The 21,727-nt window shown below is 33.6% G+C and overlaps 1 protein-coding gene across 1 annotated transcript; it reads left to right on the plus strand.

The window, feature by feature from the left end:
* The first annotated feature begins 25 nt into the window (after positions 1-25).
* On the plus strand, positions 26-20,023 carry LOC136276355 (CD109 antigen-like). Its single transcript, XM_066088232.1, has 14 exons — positions 26-47; positions 129-276; positions 388-458; positions 568-693; positions 792-831; positions 930-1,014; positions 1,182-1,278; positions 1,381-1,593; positions 2,099-2,299; positions 4,966-5,058; positions 6,142-6,207; positions 17,938-18,132; positions 19,434-19,583; positions 20,006-20,023. The coding sequence occupies exons 1-14, from the start codon at positions 39-41 to the stop codon at positions 20,021-20,023; spliced, it is 1,512 nt and encodes a 503-aa protein (XP_065944304.1). The 5' UTR covers positions 26-38.
* Positions 20,024-21,727: the final 1,704 nt, after the last annotated feature.

The following is a 21,727-nucleotide window of genomic DNA, read 5'->3' on the forward strand; positions in this document are numbered from 1 at the left end:
GCAGGTTTCTCCTTTTTTTAGGAACGTCGAATCATGTGATGATAAATGTAAGTATATTAATTTATATTCGCACATTTGACGAACTGTAATGTAATAATACTTATTTATACAATTTTATTTCAATTCAGGTACCATTAAGCGTATCATCATCAGATATTACGGAGGCAAAACTCACGTTCAGTGGGGGGTCAATTAAGTCATCTATTAAGTTTGACTCTACCACGTCCGTAGCTCTCATACAGACAGACAGAGGGATGTATGCCGAAAAAGAGGACGGTTGTTTTTTACTTCAGTACAATGAAAATTAAGAAAGTTTGATTTTTATGAATGCTTTTATTATGATATAATTTGATTGAACTAACATTTTTTTTTTTTTAACATTTTTAGTAAAATTACGAGTGGTTGTGCTCCTTCCAAGTTTAAAACCTTACACAGGGCTGTTCAACATAGAAATATTTGTACGAATATGTTTGTTTTGTTGATTACAGTAATATTTTATACATTCCTTGCTGTCTATTCAGAATGTTGATATGAATGAACGACGGGCATTTAAATTGAATTTTTTAGGATGGTAAAAACAAGACAGTTAAGCAATGGTTAGATGTTCGAGGAAAAAAAGGAGTATACAGCAGGAATTTCCAAATACCCCAAAACTCAAATAATGGACATTGGCGTATAGTTGTTGAAATCATGGTACTAAAGGTTTTCAAAAAAATTAAATTTAATTTCTGCGTTAATATTAGTTTATTAATAAAAGTTGAATATTATACTTGTAGTTTTAATTTCTTTAGAAAAGAAAAACTGAGAAAGAATTTGAAGTCCGTAAATATGGTGAGTCTTACAATTATTTTGATTATTTACATTTTACTAGCTACTTCATTTTTCATGTTGATTGCAATGAAAAATTGAGTTCCTATTTTCCTCAACAGTGGTTCCAAAATTCAAGGTTCAAATTAACTGTCCAACCTTTTATACCAGATCAACAAGAAATCTCAGATGCAAAATTAAAGCTAGGTTTGCTCTCTCTCTCTCTCTCTCTCTCTCTCTCTCTCTCTCTCTCTCTCTCTCTCTCTCTCTCTAACAATGCAGTGCAATTGGTAACCTGACTGAAGACAAATAAAAAAGCAATTAACAGCAAGGAAATTAAACTCATGGTTTAAATTTAAACTGTCCAAACTTAGGTACTTTTTTGGAAAACCAGTTTCCGGCGTTATTCGTCTTCAGTATGTGACGAAAATTAGGAATACCAATCTTTTCTTAAGCGACGACGCTGCGGATGTAAGTAATTATTATTTATGATGATGATTTTTTCACGGGTTCTTGAGTTTATGATTTTTTAAATATAATCCAAATGGAACAAAATTGAAATGTTTCTTACAGATTACTGGAGAATTTACTAAGTCAACACCATTAAAATCGAGCACAATAATATACGAAAATGATATAGAGGTCGTTGCTAAAGTCAGCGACCCCTCAACAGGAAGCACCGTTATTAATTCCGTTATTGTTAAACTCAAACGTGATGGAAAAATGAAGTGGACTTTAGAACCAAAGCGGAACGATTTTCAACCTGGTTTGCCATTCGTAACGTTTGTAAGCAAATGATATACATGCATTATCTAGTTTTTAGATTACTTTTATTATACATATAATATGTATAATTAAGATGATCATTTGCTATCCATTTGTCTGTCGTCGGTCGTCGTGTGTTGGTATTAATCCTTAAATAGACATGTTTAGCTTCTCCATAACGTATTATGCACATCTTTGCTCCAAAATTAGTGAGTTCATCTTTATATTAAAAATTGTAGTTTCCGTAAGAAAAATTTCTACAAGTATGGGGCAATATCAATATCTACACTATCATCAACAACATCTCCTTCTGTGTACCATCAAACTTTTTTCCACATTGTCATTTTACACTCCTTATTAACCTGATAACATAACCATGATCATTTGAGGAATCAAATAAGATTTTAAAAAAATATTATTTGGATAGGAAACTATAATTTCTTTATTCCAATAAAAGTCATGCACCTTTCCAGATGGCTAGAGGAAACAAATAAATTTTCTCAATCATTTATCTTTATCATTCCAGCTCAAGTTTCAGAACTTAAAAACGTCTACAATGCCTGTAAAAGTCAAAATAATCGAGAGGAAATTAAAGACCTGCCACCATGTGTATAAATACGTCGTTTTTACCAATCAATGGATATCCACGTCGTTAAATGTCGATAACCAAGGCTATGGGAAATTATCTCTGACACCTTCAAACTATGCCTCTGAACTGAATATAATGGTAAGTACTTATCCGTAAAAATAATTGTTTTTGTACATCAGCAAGTTAGATGAAAGAAATATTCAAGTCGTATTATATGAGATAATGAGTCTGACATCATCATGATTTTCTCGTGCAGTCCGTGATTTTTCTGACGTATCTGTCGTAGCATAGGTACATGTACCAACTACAATGTAGCTATAATTGGATCGTGTATATATCAGCCCTGTCATTATGAATCACAGTTTTTTTAAGAAACAGAAGAAAAAGTACTCAGTAGATGTAATATTAATATCGTTAAAAGATTTCATATCTAATACTTTAAGGTTGATAATGCGTAAGTTACACAAGGTGTCCAAGTAGCACAGTGGACAAAGCAAATACTTATCACCGCAACAACCCAAGTTCGATCTCCATATCGACGGTGGTTGTATGTGAAAGGGTATGATAGACGTGGATTAGCTCTAAGTAGCCCGGCTTCTTCCGACAACAATTACCCCCCCCCCCCCCCCCACACACACACACACTTCGTGCCACCGAGAAATATACTAGCGGAAAAAAGAAACTGTGCATTATAAAAATTGAGTATAATTTTTCTATATCTAATGTTTGTTTTATAAAATTTAAACAATCGATAATGGTAATGTTTTTGACAATATCGGATGGTAACCGTCCGGGTGCACGGACTTTTTCATGCTTAGTGAGCACCTGTTGTTTATTGAAGAATTTGTACGCACGAGTTTTACGGGCCAATACTGTTTGGAATAAGAACTGTAAAGGATTTGTTTAAACTTTTTTGGTTAAGAACATCGCTTTAGTTTCAACAAAATTTACCCCTATGTCATGCCACGACTCAACGGAAACCAACGTAATCGTGCTGTTGGGATGCTGCAAGCTGGAATGGCACAAAATACTGTAGCAAGACACTTTGGAGTTCATCGAAACACAATCCAGTCATAATGGAGAGGTTTTCAACAATCTGGCAACACTCAGAATCGACCGCGCTCTGGGCGACCTCGTGTGACGTCACGTCAACAGGAAAACCACATTAGACTTGTGCATCTGAGAAATCGTTTCCAGACAGCAAGTTTGACTGCCCGTAGCATTCCATGGCTTCGACCAAGTAGTCCAAGAACTGTGCGTAACCGTCTGCGCGAGCAAAACATCAGACCAAGACGTCCAGCGGTGCGCCCAGTACTGCTTCAGCGTCATTGTATCGCCAGACTAGCGTGGTGCACACGACATTTGCGATTCAGAATACAGGACTGGGCAAATATTCTGTTCACTGATGAATCCAGATTTCATTTGGATAGCAGTGACGGCCGTTGTAGGGTGTATCGTCGCGTTGGGGAGCGTTACCAGGACGCTTGTGTTGTGCAACGTCGACAATTTGGTGGAGGTAGCGTTATGGTGTGGGGTGGAATATCAGCACGTGGAAGGACCCCTCTACAAATTGGCAATGGAAATCTCACCAGCGTACGCTATCGAGATGAAATTATTCAGCGTCATGTGATACCCTTCATACAGAGACATCAAAATCACGTCACTCTGCAGCAAGACAACGCAAGACCACAGGTTGTACGTGTAGTCAGGGACTTGTTTGTTCAACAGAATGTCGATGTCTTGCCTTGGCCAGCTGTTTCCCTCGAGCACGTCTGGGATGAAATGGAAAGACGTTTACGCCGTTTACCAAATCAGCCAGTGACATTGGCTGATTTAGGCCAGGCTTTAACCAACATCTGGAACAACATCCCTCAAGCATATTTGAACACTTAAGTGGCATCAATGAGGCATCGCTGTCAAGCATGCGTGAACGCAAATGGTGGTCACACGCGTTATTAATTTTGTTAATTCAATTTCAAACAAGGGCACCGCTAAGCGGAGCATCCCCTCGCGAAGAATAGAAAAAGAATAGAATAATGAAACGCGCCATTTTAAAAATAGATCTTTTCTCGTATTAACGAGATAACTAACTCGTAATAACGAGATCTTTTCTCGAAATTACGAGAAAAAAATATTTTTTTAACTGGCCCTATTCGTCTTTCGTAAATATAAGTTGTAGAACTAAATTTTAAATAAAACGATTTGTATTTCGCGATCCATCGTAAATTAACAGATGTATCAAGAAAACGGACTGCATGGACTGACGCCAGAAATAACTTACAAATGGTTGAACTATAAAATTATTATCCATAAATGGAAGAATTTGCTTTGTGAAACGTACACAACTATTATATCAATAATTAACGTACATTACCTCATTGACAATTATATGTAACAGTGGGAGAAGAGAGAGAGAGAGAGAGAGAGAGAGACAGAGACAGAGAGAGAGAGAGAGAGAGGTGTTCAACTTGGTTTATACGGACAATGAAAGTAGCGATCCTTGTATTTTTCAACGAAGTAAATGCTCTCTACCTTCATATTGACACAATTCATCGAAAATCTTTAGACATTAAAGGTTACAAAAACAAATTTCTTATTATTAAGGTTAAAGATCTATTTCGATTGAATTTTATTCGTTCCAAGTATTCACGTTGAAATGAAGTAGATCAGTTTTCGCGACTGTACGTGATAAAGCCTTTATTCAAGTTTCATAATCTAATAAGTTTTCAGGTAAGAATATCAACGTTATCTGAATTAGAATTTGTTAAAGAAAATGTGTGGGTTTTTTCTTTTTTTCTTTTTAGACCCATCATGGCGCTGACAAGGCATCGGAAACATTGTATGCTTCCAGAAGAAACAGAGGACTTGTTATACATCCTAGGAATCCTTATAGTGTGGTAATTTCCTTTATATATATATATATATATATATATATATATATATATATATATATATATATATATATATATATATATATATAATGCTGCATTAAACAGCACATTTGCGATATTCAAAACCATATTATTTTAATTCATAATAGTCATAAATTAGAACTTTCTGAAAAAATGTAACAAAAATTAATTGGATTAAATAAAAACTACATGTACATGTAGGGTATTCAATATAAGAAGACACAGTGATTCTATTTCATATAATTTATATGTACTGACAATATACGTTTTGGGTGGTTTAATATTAACACATCACCAGAAAGCTTCGGGGTCTAGATCTTGTTATCTACACAAAAAGTTTGCAACATCTCGTCATGTTCAGTAGTTCAAAATAAGGCGTTAAAGTTTCTATGATCACATCCAAAGAAGATATACATGTAAATGTGTACATGGTATATATCAATGTTGGTGTATATATAAGCAGAAAAATGTATATGTGATCACTATGGTCGTGAATGATTTAATCCGAGATTAATTTTGATTGTCCCACTTTATTTGATCACCTCATAATATTTTGAGAATGATTGTTTATTACTTATATAATTTTGTAATTTTCATCAATTGTACGTTTTTAAAAGAAGTCTGGATGGACGTGGCCATTTTAAGACTATATATATCTCCTTAAACATAAAGATGTAAATTGTAAATATAAAGATGTAGGAAAACATCCAAATTTGAAAATAGATTTATGATATTTTTCTTTACTAAATTATATTTTACAGCTAAACAATATGAAGTGGATCTGATGGTGAATTTGTTGACCACCAAGCCTTCTAAAATATTGAAAAAGTCATTGATGAAATGTTTTGGACTATACATTACAAAATCGATTCGTAGGCAAAAACACTGGAAAGAGTAAAAATTCTAAAATAATTGCTATTCCTCTAAACTAAATGATAGTTCATAACTTAAAAGAATTAAGAATATGAAAAGATTATTGGTTCATCTGTACGGTAGTTTGATGACCATCCAGCCTAATTGAAAATACCATAATCGATTGAAATTTAAAAAAATTCTTTAATATTTCAGATTGGGGATGTTGCTAGTTTTGATATTAGTACGAAGAAACGAGTTACAGGCCCTCTCTGGTATATCGTAAGTAATGCAATTGGCAGTGGTAGCTAGTTGATTAAGTAAATACTTAGTAAAGTAGCCACATTACTTACTAGGATAATAATAGAATGTACCTTAACCCCCTTTCACCATTGGCACAGGAGCAGAAGCGACAAAATTTTCGTGCGAACGAACAAATCGAATATCGTCTGTAAACTGTTGCTAAAGTAATCGCATATGAAAAAGTACCCGTACGAAACTCGCACGATTCAAAGCAACCGTTGTGCGATGTAAACGCATTGACACTTGCGATGTATCTTGCGTCTATGTGCAACTGTTGTACAATGAACGCGAGTGTTGTAAGATATTACGATAAGATTGCACGAAAGACCAGATGACTGGGCGATTGATGCGCAATACGATAGGATGAGCGGCTTTCGTCCGATCATGCGTTTCATCGTACTAATGATCGTACGAGTCAGAGGGGTATATCGGTATAAACCGCCCGATAGTGAAGCTCGATCTTCAGTAGAAATATTAAAATGTGTAGAAAAGATAAGGCCCAAGAAGATTTTCAAAAGCAACAGTCAATATCAAGGTCATATTTAGCTTGAAACCGATATGCTTATACAGTGTATACTTTACAAGGGACACTCAGCCCGATTCGGAAACTTGGTGAATTCCAATGTCTCATATTACCTCTCTTTAGCCAAAATATTATTGGGACGAATTCAAGACGAGGCAAAACCGTATTTTGATTCGAAAATAACATGGGCCGAAAATAGCCCTGTATCCAGTATATACTTTAGTGGCGGCAAAGCATTGAATCTGACACCGATAAATCTTGTAATGATAGTAAAACGTTGCATGATAACGTGAGACACGTTGAGCAACAGTCTGATGGTCGCACAACACACGCAAAAACAGCTGCGATTTATCTTACGATCTTTAAAAATCGTGCATCGCTCTTGCGAGCACACAGAATGTTGTATTGCATTGAATGCATTGCAACAATTTGGATCGCATTCGGTCGCCTCTGAATAGTGTGCATGTCTATAATTCTGAGAAGACTTGATAAGACCAAAAAAAAAAACCGCATGCAACGAATGCGAGAGTTTGTGCAACTAATGCGATCGCTCGTGCGAAGACAAAAAATTTCGATCACAAAATGTTGTAAAGTGCCTGTGTGCCAATTGTGAAAGGGTTTTTAAGCCCCTTTCACAATTGGCGCACGAGCACTTTTCAATACTTTGCGACCGGAATTTTTTTTAGATTCGCACGAGATCTCTCATACGTTGCACGAGCTCTCGCATTCGTTTTAGTGCTCGCATCAAGTCTCCTCAAAATAGTGGACATGCACACTATTCAGACGCGACCGAATGCGATCCAAATCAACGCAGTGCAAAGCACAAACATTAGTACGAACGTTTTACTATAGCATTGAATCATGATTTTTTGAAGTACATGTATACAGTCTCATAACTGCAGCGGTGTGTGCATGCAAATTGAGTAACGCGCATTAGCGCGTTATGAAAATTTGTATGCAAACATCGCTTCAGTTATGAGACTGTATACTTTAAAAAATCATGATTTAATGCAAAATATTTAAAATATTTTAAACTTCATGCCTTGTCTGCAAATGTCCTTTTATATCTTAAAATTCCTATTTATCCTAAGAGTAAGTTCATATTAATGGAAGAACCATAGTAACAGCCACAAGCATGAACTTTGATTTTCGCTTGTGACGTTGCAGTTAACAGTCTATATGCGACTGTTGTACAACGAAAGCGACTGTTGAAAGAGAATGCGATAGGATCGCGCGAGAGACCAGGTGATCGGACGATTGAACGTGCGCCAATTGCGATTGGACTAGCGATCAGGCGTTCCATGGTACGAATGCTCGTGCGAGTCAGACGGGGTGTATATACATGTACCGCCCATTTCCGACGCTTAAATAGACATAGTTGAAAGCTAGAGAACATGCCGCCCAAGAAGAAACAAAGATGCATCAGCATGTATTATTATACCTCAATATGATTATTCTTTTATATTTGATTGGTCTAAAATGTCACGTGTCAGGGCGATTTCATAGGAATAGAAAAGCCGATATGAGCCCATGATGTAGACAAAAATGTTAAATAAAAAAATAATTAATCATTATGATTCTCTATACATCACAAAACAAACTTAACTATATATGATTCGAAATTATGAAAGAAAAGAGAGACAGTAACAGAAAAAATCAAACAATCACGACGTTATTGCCTTTGAAAAGTCAAATAATTTTTAGAAATCAACGTATTTTGTATAATCATATGATTTTTCTTGGGGAAATAAATCTTCATATTTCCCTCACCATCATGCAATAAATGTATATTGTTGAATTGCGGTCTGAAACAGAAATGCTTATACAGGGTATAAATATACTAGTGGCAAAGCATGGCATATTACGGATAAGTCGTGCAATGATAGTAAAACGTTGCAAGATAACATGAGGCATGTTGAGCAACAGTCCAAGGTCGCACAATACGCGCATAAATGACTGCGATTCATCTTACAACCTTTAATAGTCATGCATCACTTTTGCGAGTACACAAAATGTTGTAAAACGTTCGTACTAATGTCCGTGCGTTGTACTGCGATGATCTGGATCGCATTCGGTCGTGTCTGAATAGTGTGCATGTCCACTATTTCGAGGAGATTTGATGCGAGCACTAAAACGCAGGCAACGAATGCGAGAGCTGTGCAACGTATGAGAGAGCTCGTGCGAATCTTTAAAAAATCCGATCGCAAAGTGTTGTAAAGTGCTCGTGCGCCAAATTTGAAAGGGGCTCAAGTGTAAACACGCTTGTTTGAGGACCAGAATCATTCACTCTGTGTTACTCGAAACAGGTGCCACTTAAAAAAAATCATGCCCAGCAAAGTCTTTGCGTTTGCCTTTCCGGAATATCTATAGAAAATGGTACAATTCTGGAAGAAGTACTGCAAAGTAAATGAAGTTCGTTTTTTGCAAAGAAAGTGTGCATTGGTGACATTTTATGCCAAAAATGCAGTAGGAAGGCTTACAGATTAGGAAAAAATGTGGATGGGTCAGTTGGGCAATCGGCAACAAACATCGTTAATTTTTTAATGAATAACGGACAATATTCTATAATCTGATCCTGTTCAAGCTGTAGGGCTACAATTCAGTATCGATACAACTTCTTAAATTTCTTTATTTATAATTTGAATTTCTTACACCAAATGGACGACATTTTTTGAAATTAAATGTATTATCTCCAAAGAAATTAGTATACAATCACTATACATGATGAGAACTAGAACCCAAGAGTTTACAGTGTATGGCCTAAAATCAAGAAGTAGAACGGAAATCGATATGCTATTTGTAAAGACAGAAAGCAATACCAGCCCTAAAGGTGGTCCATTTAATTGTAATACACAATTGATCCTTTATTTTTATTTTTTTTACCAAATCGGGGCCTCTTGGCGGGCAAATTTTAAAGAATCTTCTCTTCTCCAACAACTAAATAAATGAATGTAATGTCCATGAAGCCCTCTACTTAAATTGTGAAACCCCTAGGTTAGGGGTTCAGATCCCAGGCCGGGTTCAAAATTGCCATAAATTTAATATGTGTGGAATTTATTGTTAGGAAATCGTCTCTTCTTTTACAGTAGTAGGAGATAAACTGAATTTAAGATTATGTTATTTGTTTAAATACCTATGATATCATGATAATGCACTCATACTAAGATTTTCTGATCTCACTTCAATACGTCTTAAATCAAAAATGTCTTAAATATTTCATAAAAATTATTGTGAGACCTCTTCCTGGAAAACCTGGCTTTATTTTGAGAGTTACATGGAAAAGGGCCAACTATATTGCCAGTCAAAGTTAGTCTTCTGGGGAAGACTTAAAATTGGGAACGTCTCAATATATAACACCTGTTTAGTCCAAGTGAACTTTTAGTTAAGATCGGATGTTTGATGGAACCACCCCCAACCCCATGACTTTTCCCGGAATTTAAGCATTGGCCAACCAATCAGGAGATTACTCTTTCCCTCACTGTGATAAATAGTTTTTGGGACTGATATCATAAACCATAGCAAAATACAACTCCTAGTTTAGTCTGTGTGGAAAATCTACACAAGAATTAAGATAATTTGGGCTTTTCGACTTCAGTCGAAAAAACCTATTGTTTTTGTCTTTTTTTATTATTATTCTCAACAAAGTTTCGTCAGCGAATTTTTTGAAAACAGAAAGAATTATTTAAACGATTCTGCAATAGTCTTATAGCATTTGTAAATGACATGCGTATGTAAGGTTTGGACTTCCGGTTCTGGTACTTCCGGATTTAATAGAAAAATGCTAAAATTAAAAATTAACGCGATATCTTGCCTACTCTTTCAGTTATGGCATTCAAATTTTAGAATTAGATGTATCTTGTTAATCTGTATAAAAATTAAAGTATAAGTTGTTATCTATGTCATACCGTTTTAAGCTCACCTGAGCTGAAAGCTCAAGTGAGCTTTTCTGATCACATTTTGTCTGTCGTCAGTCTGTCCGTCCGTCCATCTGACCGTGACCATTTCACATTTTCAACATCTTCTCAAGAACTACTAGGCCAATTTCAACCAAACTTGGCACAAATCATTTTTAGGCAAAGGGGATTCAAATTTTGGGAAATTAAGGGCCAAGGCTTTTTTCAAGGGGCGATAAATTTTTTCAAAAATCTTCTCTCATAAATCAATTAAGCCAGGAAATCTGAAACTTGTGTGGAAGCATCCTCAGGTAGTGTAATTTCAAAGTTGTGAAATTCATGACCCCGGGGGTAGGATAGGGCCACATGGGGGATCGACGTTTTTCATAGGAATATATAAAGTAAATCTTTAAAAATCTTCTTCTAATAAAATCATGAGCCAGGAAAGCTAAAACTTGTGTGGAAGCATCCTAAGGTAGTATAAATTCAAAGATGTGAAAATCATGACCCCGGGGGTAAGGTGGGGCCACAATGGGGGGTCGACGTTTTTCATTGGAATATATAGAGTAAATCTTTAAAAATCTTGTTCTCATAAATTCATAAACCAGGAAAGCTGATACTTGTGTGGAAGCATCCTTAGTAGTGTAGATTCAAAGTTGTGAAAATCATGACCCATGGGGGTAGGGTGGGGCCACAATGGAGGGGCGAAATTTACATAGGAATATATAGTCTTAGAGTAAATCTTCAAAAAATCTTCTTCTCAGAACCTAATCAGTCCAGAAAGCTAAAACTTGTATGGAAGCATCCTTACGTGGTGTAGATTCAAAGTTGTAAAAATCATGACCCTCGGGGTAGGGTGGGGCACAATGGAGGGCCGAAGTTTTACATAGGAATATATAAAGTAAATCTTTAAAAATCTTTTTCTCAGAAACTAATCAGCCAGGAAAGCTGAAACTTGTGTGGAAGTATCCTGAGGTAGTATAGATTTAATTTTGTGAAAAGCATGAGCCCCGGGAGTAGGGTAGGGTTTGGGCCACAAGGGGGGGGGGGTCAAAGTTTTACATAGGAATACGTAGAGTAAATCTTTAAAAATCTTCATCTCAGAAACTAATCAACCAGATGATTCTTAATAATTGTTAAGACTTTGGCCCCAGGACAATTCTTCGGCCTCACAAGAAGGATCAGAGTTTGATGTAGGTTTATATCCAATATATAAACAATTGTTAAGGATCTTTTTGAGAACTGCAATACTCAACAAGTGATATGACTATAAAATCATTCTGTTAGAAAAGGGACTATTGATTATAAACTTAAGAATATCCAGGGGGAAAAGGGATTTTATTCATACAGAATCTACATGTATTATTGTATTTTGTGCAGATAGTTTGTATTATGAGTCCATTAAGCTGATTTTTTCCATACCTATTGTTCCTCGGGTGAGCGATGTGGCCCATGGGCCTCTTGTTTGAGATATAAGGCCTCAAATTTGATGACCCCCCCCCCCCAAAAAAAAATTGTTTTAAAAATTAGGAATTTTATAAGAGTTATTTATATTGTTAAAATGCATATTCATAATATGGGAACTAATGCGCAGACCTATTTATAATTAGATCTTCATAAATCATTAAACAGAGGATGTCTATAACATTAATATTGTTAAATATCCCTTCACAATAAGAACGGTACTGTTATCTTGCAATGCAAATTTATTTACTTTGCCTAGGTTTTAGATGGTAGATAATTAAATACCATAAATGAAACAAATGCCAGTAGGTCATATTTCACCGAACTATGTTATTTTGCCCTGCAAAAGATCAGTACGGCAGTTACCGTGGAGTGGTAGATTCGTCATCAATCTCCAATAGCTGTTCATCTATGACGTCACTAAAATGAGCCCATTTTATTTTTTTTAATAAAACTGAGATGTTTGTCCTTTAGTTGTTACGTTTATTGTTTTGTGGAAACCGCAGGGTAGTGTTGTTCTACCTCATTTTATATGTATATTCTAAGGAATGTCGATACGCTATTTATAGTTGTTAATTGTTTATTTAACTATTTGACCGTTTTTAATCAAACCAAAAACTTGGTATTTTCCGTTTGGTGACAACTATAAATAGCGTATCGACATTCCTTAGAATATACATATAAAAATCAAAGACTATGCGTGCCGAACCTCCTATACAAGTGTTAAAATGCATACAGCGAGTGGCTCTTAAAAGTTTAAGTTGTTATAGGCCGGTAAATATTTTTGGGCATATTTTCTGTTGATTTAATCTGACATTTATTTCTTTCTTTAGAAAATTGTCTTAAATGCAATACGAAAAAAATGAAAAATGGTCAAAATAATTAATAGACAGCATACCTCAAAACGCAGGGGTGTTACGGAAGCATATGGAATCCAAGTTTTATGTTCTTCCGCGATAAAAAAAAAAACAAATCTTAGTTATTATATACTTATTTAATTCATAAAACAACGAAACGTAGTCCAAAAATAAAAAAAAAACATGGACCTTTTTTTATAAATTAGATTGTATTACGTAGATTTACACATTGAAGACGTCATGACTGAATGTGGAATATCGTCAAATATCTGTCCTTTATTCTAGCCAATTAATGAAATAGTATCTTATCAAAATTAAATCTTCATAAATCATTAAACAGAGGATGTCTATGACGTTACCATGGATACACATACCCATCATTCTTAGCACAAAATTGTCTTGATTTTTACTTAAGAACACACTTTTTCTGCATAAATATTTATTTCAATTAGATTTGTTTGTGATAAATCTTTATCAAACTAACAAAGCATCACATCTTAACTATTGAATAATACATTTAGCAAATCAAAGTATTTATCTTTCTTTATTGTACCAAGGGCTTAAAAGTACTTGGTTAACGACTTTGTAAAAAACCTAGAAATGAGGCATTTTTGGTGATGCCCTGTAAATTCTTGCGGACAGGTTGATGCAAGCCGACAACAATCCCGAAATGACTGGGTCTTCTGTAATCAGAAACAATCAATCAAAACATGGTTGGGAAGTTTCCTCAAAATTGTTTCCATGGAAACAAAAGTGTATATTTTACAATTTTCAAACTTTATAAAACCCATACTATGGTTCATAAATATGTGAAAATTATGTCCTTCTCAGCAGAAATAATATTACTTTCATCAAGTTATCGATAAATTCATTACTTATCCCAAATGTCATAAAATTAGATGCTGATTTCAAAAGTTTATAATAATTATAAACCTAAAGGTATGTGAACTTCGATAGATAATAAAAGTAAATTAAGGAAACTCCTATCATAATACAATGGACCCTACAATACATTTTAATAAACATGATTTTTAAGTGTTTTCATGGGTAGGCCAGATTCATTGCTATTTTTTAGTTCTCTTTATGAAATTTGTAATTCTAAATACAACAGGGGAAGTGACCTTGACTCCCGACACCCCTATAGAGCAGTGCGTATAATGGAAAATTATTTAAACTCAAATTTTTGGAGAAATAAAAAGTTAGAAGATCTGTGTATCTGATATTTACAGTCCTATTCCTTTATCCCATTGACAATTATTGGCATAAAGAGCAGTAAACACAAGCTAATTTAAAACAATACCTATCAGTACAATACCCACATGTATTTTTATTCATTGATGTGAGTATGCTTTGAAAATTAATCCCCTCAAACAGTATAACGATTAGTTTGGTAACATGTTTCAACTTTCTACATAAATATACATGCAATAAACAGTTGTAATATTCTGAAAATGAATACATGTTCATATAAGCATATGTGAAAATTGTTCGATTTTAACAATCAATTTTCTAACGTAAAAATGATACATATGTGATTTTGTGTGTATTTTCCAAGCTTTTGTGGTGAGGGAGAGTTTTTTTAACTACATGTAAGGCAATAATCTTTATATTATTAATAAAATACCAGAATATGTATGGTAATAGCTTTATCTTTGCACACAGTTTTTGTTTGGTTTTTTTTGTTTTGTTTTGTTTTGTTTTTTTGCTTACAGATTTAATTAGTTTGATTTTCTTGTGTTTATTGATTTTCTAGTTTGTTTTCAATCAGAGATTGAAGGTTCTAACAGGGGAAACAACTCATACATTTTTGATTGAAAGGAACATTACATGTAATAACACATGCATGTAAAATAAGTTCCAGTGATATTGTATTTGATTTATTTGGTATTTTTCTTTGTAATTTGTGATTTTTCTCAGTAATTCATATGCATAACAAACCTGAAGTATCAAAGATCAATTAAGTCCATCTGCACTCCATAAACATGACAAGGCATTGGATGTGATTTCAGAAACAACAGTCGGATATAGAGGTGTTATATGTATTGTGACAATATCTATGAGTCATAACAAAAATAAGGATAAAATCTTCAAGATTTTGGGGAAAAAACCACTTTGTTGACATGCTGTTTCAAAGTTCTCTTTTTGAACTTTCAGCACAAAAGAGTTCTAAATTGCAATGGGGATAATTCATTTTCCAAAAATGTAATCATTTTTTTAACTTATTATTTTACAACAATAAGGATAGCTTCCCATCATATTTTTAGATAGCTGAAGGAATAATCATTTTAATTTTATGCTTGTTAAACGTTGAGCTTGCCGCATTTTTTTTATAACACTGCAGTAAAAATGGCCTATTTTGATGAAAAATGAAGTTTGGGTCTAGTTTCCTTGGAAACTGGTAGTATATAGACAATTTTGCATGTGCATTTTACATAGTTTAATGTTTATATTCTGAAATTTTTTTCGGCAAAATCCGTTTCTATGCGTGCCGAAAAAGTTTAAATGCTTACAGAGAATGGCTCTTAATTGTGCAAATATTTTTATATGGAAAACAGAAACAGATAAATTTGGTCCTTATCGCCTCGTTTCTGCCACAGGCCTATTTTTGTTTGTGATTAAAAAAAAAACAATCCATTTGTCAACTAGACAATATTAATTCGTTTTATGGATACTTTGTTTTGTTAAGAACGAATTTACCTATGGCATTAACTTAGAAACAATTCGATGATTGAATTGACATTAAACAAATACCAGCTGGAACTGGTTCTCTGTATGAATTCAAAATTGAAATACGGATATTTTTGTTGGTTTTTTTTTTGGGGGGGGGGGGGAATTGTATGAATTATTTTTACTGTTTGAATTCACTGATAATCAGAGCATGATAAAAACCGTCAAGAAAAGTCAGGGTTTTTATTGAGTCAATGAACTTGAACATGTAACAAAAAATATGTGTATTTTCCACTCGCTGTTGATTTATTGATATAATTCAATTTGTATTGATTCTACACTGAAATATGACTCATTATTTCCTTTAGATTTTAAAAGGATTTTTTTTATTATTTCATTTTTCAAAAGCTAAGCGCGTTTGCTAACCTTTATTAGGGCTAAACCATGTCCCATGATCTTTTTATAAGCACCACCTAGGGATCATGCTGACCGACCGCTCATATTTTAAAAATAGCAAGATCAAGGTACATGTAACCTTTATATTTACCAAAAGTTGTAGAATTATTGAATGGAGAAAACAAAACAAAATGCTATTTTTTTTACAATATCCGTGAAGTTTACAAATTTTTTGATGACGGAAAGTCAGTATCATCTAAATCACGTTCTAGAATTTCCACGGCGGAACTCAAACTGGCTCTTTCACAAAACGCACATCTTTCACTCAAACGTTCATATAACACAATTAAAGAATTAAAATATCTCACACCGGTGAATCTTTGATGGGAGAAATGAGTGAGACATTAATTTTAACACAAATTGTTTTGCTTTCATTTAATAAAAATGGTGAAAGCTGAAAAAAATGTCGAGTCATATGAAATAACACTTTCCACCAAGTATTGCAAAATAAATTATTCGACATGTATCAATTATGAATATGGATGAAGAAAGAGCGAAATCAGCCTTATTGCGCATTTCCGTGGGAAATCGAGTGGTTGCAATTGTTATTGTTTTCGTAATTACACATTTGTCAGGATTGTGTATAATTATACTTAACAATTGTTGATTTGAAATATAATCATGTATTATTTAAGCATTTAATGCTTATTTCTGGATGTCGTCAGTCCTATAAATACACCAAGGCAGTACAGTCAAACTGTAACGCGCGGTATCATAATTTGTCTGCACAGCCTTGATGTGTTATAGGACTGACGAAATCCAGAAATAAGCATTCAATGCTTAAAGTTACATACATGTATTGATGATTTTTGCCTGAAGTATTTGTGCTTCCGCGACTAAATACATAGTGCCAGAATTCTGTTGAGAATAATCTTTTTTTTATTAACGAATAGATATAATTTAACGATTATTTTTCATAAGTACATGTCAAATTAGTTATGTGACTTTGATCTTTTTATTTAACTATAATAAATATATTCAAAACGCGCGATGACGTTTATATTTGTGTTCATGCGCCGTAAATAAGTACATGTATGTGTTTTCACAGGAAATTGAACGTCGAATATTTCCAGAGCAAACATATAAGAAAATATTTAACGAAGGTTAATTTCTAGGTCTTGTACGGTTTTCATTCAAGATACCTTTACATTTGCCTGTTTTTAATAAAATAACACCTGCACAAACTAAAAACATGTCCCAAGAAAGTAAATACATGTACATCCCTGATAGATCACCCACTTCGTTACTGTCTTGATTTGATCGTCCTCGTATATAGGATCAATTTACGCTTACAAAATAGTATCCATTCTCTTTTAAAACAATATAGCGATAATGAAGTTGTTAACCCTCTACCCTTAAGTTAAGAAATATACTGCGTTTTCATCGTCTTTCATAACTGACTAAAATTTAGCGGGTATAGCTCAAAGCTTATAAAAAAACAGCTCCTTTTACTCTTTATCTTTGTTTACTGCCCCCGGGGATGTAAAAAAAAATTAGATGAACAAAATTTATAATTCGAGAACAAATATGTCATGTTGGAGATTTTCATTAATTTTTTATTCATTTCATTTTCATTCATTTCAGTGTGACATATGTTACAAACTCCTCTCTTCAAAACAATTAAAATATAATAACATGGCCGCATGCAATATCATGCATTTTCATGCAACAAGTTTTAATTGTTTAAATTGTGTACATGAATAAAGATATTAACATTTAATTCACAACTGACATTTGAAAAAGTAGCAATATGGTTAGATTAGCGCTTTTCAGTACTCTTAGTACTGTGATTATGAATTTTCTTCACTTTACATTCTAACAATAGAATATGCACCAATGTCTATTAAAGATTTCGTCAAGAGGAACAGAACTCAAGCATGGACGCTTTGGCCAAGGCACACATTCAAAATTTACATGTTCGTTCAACATCGAGCCAAATTTCTATCCTGGAATTCAATTACTTATTTACCATGCAACTCAAAATGGGAAATTTAGTGAAGATTCAATATTTATACCAGTAAAAGGAAATCCGACGAATAATTTTGTAAGTTTTGTTTTATTCTTTGGTTAAACTTTTTAATGTTATTAAATTGGAGTCAAATTTTTACTGCACGGGGATTTTTGGTGGAAATTGATTCGTTTTTAGCTCACCTGACGTCAAGCTTAAGTGAGATTTTCTGATCAGTGTTTTACAGTGTTTGTCTGTCAGTCCGTCTGTCCGTAACCTTTTCAATTTTTTTGAAATTCGTCTCCGGAACCATCGGGCCAATTTCAATCGAAATTGACACAAATCTTCATCGAGTATAGGGAATAAAAGTTTTGTTTTAATTAAAGGCAACCCTTCATTTAAAAGGTAATAATTAAGACTGGTTGAAAAAATGTTGCTAGTGTTTTTAAAAGAAATATTTTTCTCGAAAGGCCATTTGGCCAAAAAGCTGATGCTAAAACTTGTATGGAAGCATCCTTAGGTAGGGTAAATTAATTTTTTTTCAAATCATGAACCACGGAGGTAGGGTTGGGCCTTAATGGTAGGGGAGGGGGAAAGAGCGGGATTTTGAATAGGCATATATAGAGAACAATCTTTAAAAATCTTATTTTCACAAACCATTTGGTCAGAAAATCTGTAACTTGTGTCAAAAAATCCTTAGGTAGTGTAGATGCAATTTTTTTTCAATGATCCTAGGGTTTGGGGGCACACTTGGGGTCGATTTTTTTTTAACCAAAGAATATATTATACAGAGAAATTTTTAAAGTCATAAGCTTCTAAAAAATCAATGGGCAAAAAATACCGTAACATATGAGACACATGTAGCATCTTCAGTTGGTGTAAATTCAAGTTTGTTCAAATCATGGCCCCCGGGGGTAAGTATTGACCACATTGGGGGGTTGAATAGTTACAGAGAAATATGTAAAGAAATATCTTTACAAAATTTTTAATTTTTTTAAAAAATGTGCTTATAAAAGCCATAACTATGGTAAAAACATCCTCAGATTGTGTACATTTAAATATTTTAAAGTCAAGATCTTAGGGGGTAGGGTGCAACGCTCAGTATGTGATATGACTTTAAAATCATCCTGTTAAAAAAGGAGCTCAAAGTTTAACATACATGTAAGAATATCAGGAAAAAAAAAATTATACCGTGTCTATTTTACTTCATTGTCCAGATATTTGGAATTTCGGGAGAAAAATATAAATGTACATTTATACAATATCCATTCTACTACGATGTACATTGTCAAGATATTCTGTATATGACTCCATAAAGCTGATTTTATTATGGTTATTGTTGCTCAGGTGAGTGATGTGGACCATAGGCCTCTTATTTGTTTTGTTTTTTTAAAAAGGTTAGCATATCGACACATCAAAGGTCATGCAATCCAGGTGAGACTTTGCGATTTACAGTAAACTCGACAAGGAATTCCGTTGTCTATCTTTTAACTATTGATGAAGGAATTCATAGATCACAACATGGATTCGACATAAACATTGATGATGTAAGTATGCGACTTTTTCTTTATATTTTGTTTAATTGAACATTATATGATTGTGTTGGATTTTTTGCCCATTATTATATCATTACATGTATTTATCGCTAGAAAACATTTTAGTTTAAAATTAAGGTTTATTGTAGATTAATATAATAATTATACTTTCAAAGACAACAGTTTAGTGGATTATACACGTGCTTTGTAGTGCATCTGATATAAACAATTTTTTAAAAAGTTATTCCAAGCATCTACAGCAATCAATGGGCCAAACAACAAAATCTAAATTTTAACACCATTTCATTGTATAATTAACATAAACAATATTTGAATGGTCTTGGCCTTGAGAGATGCAGACCTCAAGTTTAATGTTTAGAACTTAATTACTTAATTGCAATGCAACAATAATCCAAAATCAATGACTCTTGTAGGGAAGAAACAGATCCTAGTTTTGTTTAAATTGTTTCATTTGTATTCGTGACATCAATCTTTGTTAAACATACAACATCGTGAACACGCGATCCTCTACGAATGCAACTTGTTAAAATTTTCTTACTTCGATTTACATTTAGTTTAATTTGTGGATCTCCTCAACAGCGCGATAAAAAAAATTGGTGCTCAACGATTAAAACTGAGCACGGTTTGTAAATAGACACCATCACCCAGGCCATGTTACGGTATATAAACCCTTCGATTTCGTTATACCCGATTACACACCTGAAACTCGTTGCCTACGTGTAGTAGTCCTTTCGTGGTCTTTGGAATTAATGCATTTATTTTTTATTTTATATGCATATTCTGTTTGTAAATAATGCATTGACCTGTTTTTATGTTAGTATTCTTCATGCTTAAAAGAAATGCGTAAAATTTGATTATTTCATCGCGACCAAGTAACACGGCGAGACAAGGTGTACGTCCACTCAGATGAGCCTTCTTCAACGAGATATATATAGGGGTTGCAGGGATAGCGGTGATAAAAGAGAAATGGCGGACAGCGCCTTTTTACGAGCAGTGTTCAGCTTTAATGGGGAAAAAACTATTGTTTTAAAGGCAAAACATAGATGCCAAGCCTTGAAGCATTGAATGAATTTTGATATGAAAATAAAAACATTACTCCTGTTTTACAGTATATAGGCTGGCATAGAACGTCCTTTATTTTTACAAAGTTAAAAACTAAACACTAGAAAAGATGATAAGCAGAAATGTTATGACTTTAATTATGTAATAAGAAGTTGATAACAAACGATGGCTATATAGCACAAGGGTTTGTAAAGTGCAGTCTGACCTGAAAACGACAGTATGCAACCAGCGATGATTAACTGTCAAAATTGTGCCATACATCATCCTGCACCAATTACACGGAGTAGTCATGATAATGACAGAAGCAAAGTATTTTTTATAACATTGTTATCTTGTTGTATTAAACTTGAATATTAGTAATACAATTCATAATATAATATATGCAACTGTCTTATATTACAGGTCAATGTAGCGCTTTCAGGCATTGTAAGTCAGGTATGGGATTTTTTTTTCATTATTGACATATAAAAACGTATGTATAACATTTTATATGTCAGGGTCTTATGCATTTCTACAAAAGCGATGTAACTGTGAATGGTTAATATATTAGATGAAGTGATATAATAATAGTAATCAATTTGAAAATATGATGAAAACTCGAATTTTTAAATTTGCTTGTTACATGCAAAATTTAGAATTAGCCTTATACATTTATCCAATAGAGTGTAAAGGAAATGGCTTGTTGAACGAGAAAAGAAAACTATATATATATATATATATATATATATATATATATATATATATATATATATATATATATCCCTCCTTGGGGTCTGAACTTGATTTAATTAGAATTAATCAAGTACATGGCGCTTTCAGACCACAAGGATTATGTTTGTCATAAATTATCTAATCAATCACATCATTGATTACATCAGTAATGGGAGTTATGGATTATTTTAGTTGTAAAATATTATGGGTAAAGAATTAAATATTCATAATTTTATGAACTTATTAATTATTGTTATATAATCATCTATTGTCATTTTCCTGATTATTTCAAACCAAATTTGGTTAACAATAAAGTCACAAAAGTGGCAGAGTGCAACATACCTATTTGTTATGTGATGTTT

Source organism: Magallana gigas, chromosome 6 (assembly GCF_963853765.1).
Source record: "Magallana gigas chromosome 6, xbMagGiga1.1, whole genome shotgun sequence".
Lineage (NCBI taxonomy): Eukaryota > Metazoa > Mollusca > Bivalvia > Ostreida > Ostreidae > Magallana > Magallana gigas.

What these genes read in the sequence shown, in the direction of transcription:
- LOC136276355 (XM_066088232.1), top strand. An exon ending in TGTTCAACATAGAAATATTT is followed by an intron (nt 459 to 567) that starts GTACGAATATGT and finishes TGAATTTTTTAG; the next exon opens with GATGGTAAAAACAAGACAGT. An exon ending in CCTCTGAACTGAATATAATG is followed by an intron (nt 2,300 to 4,965) that starts GTAAGTACTTAT and finishes TTTTCTTTTTAG; the next exon opens with ACCCATCATGGCGCTGACAA.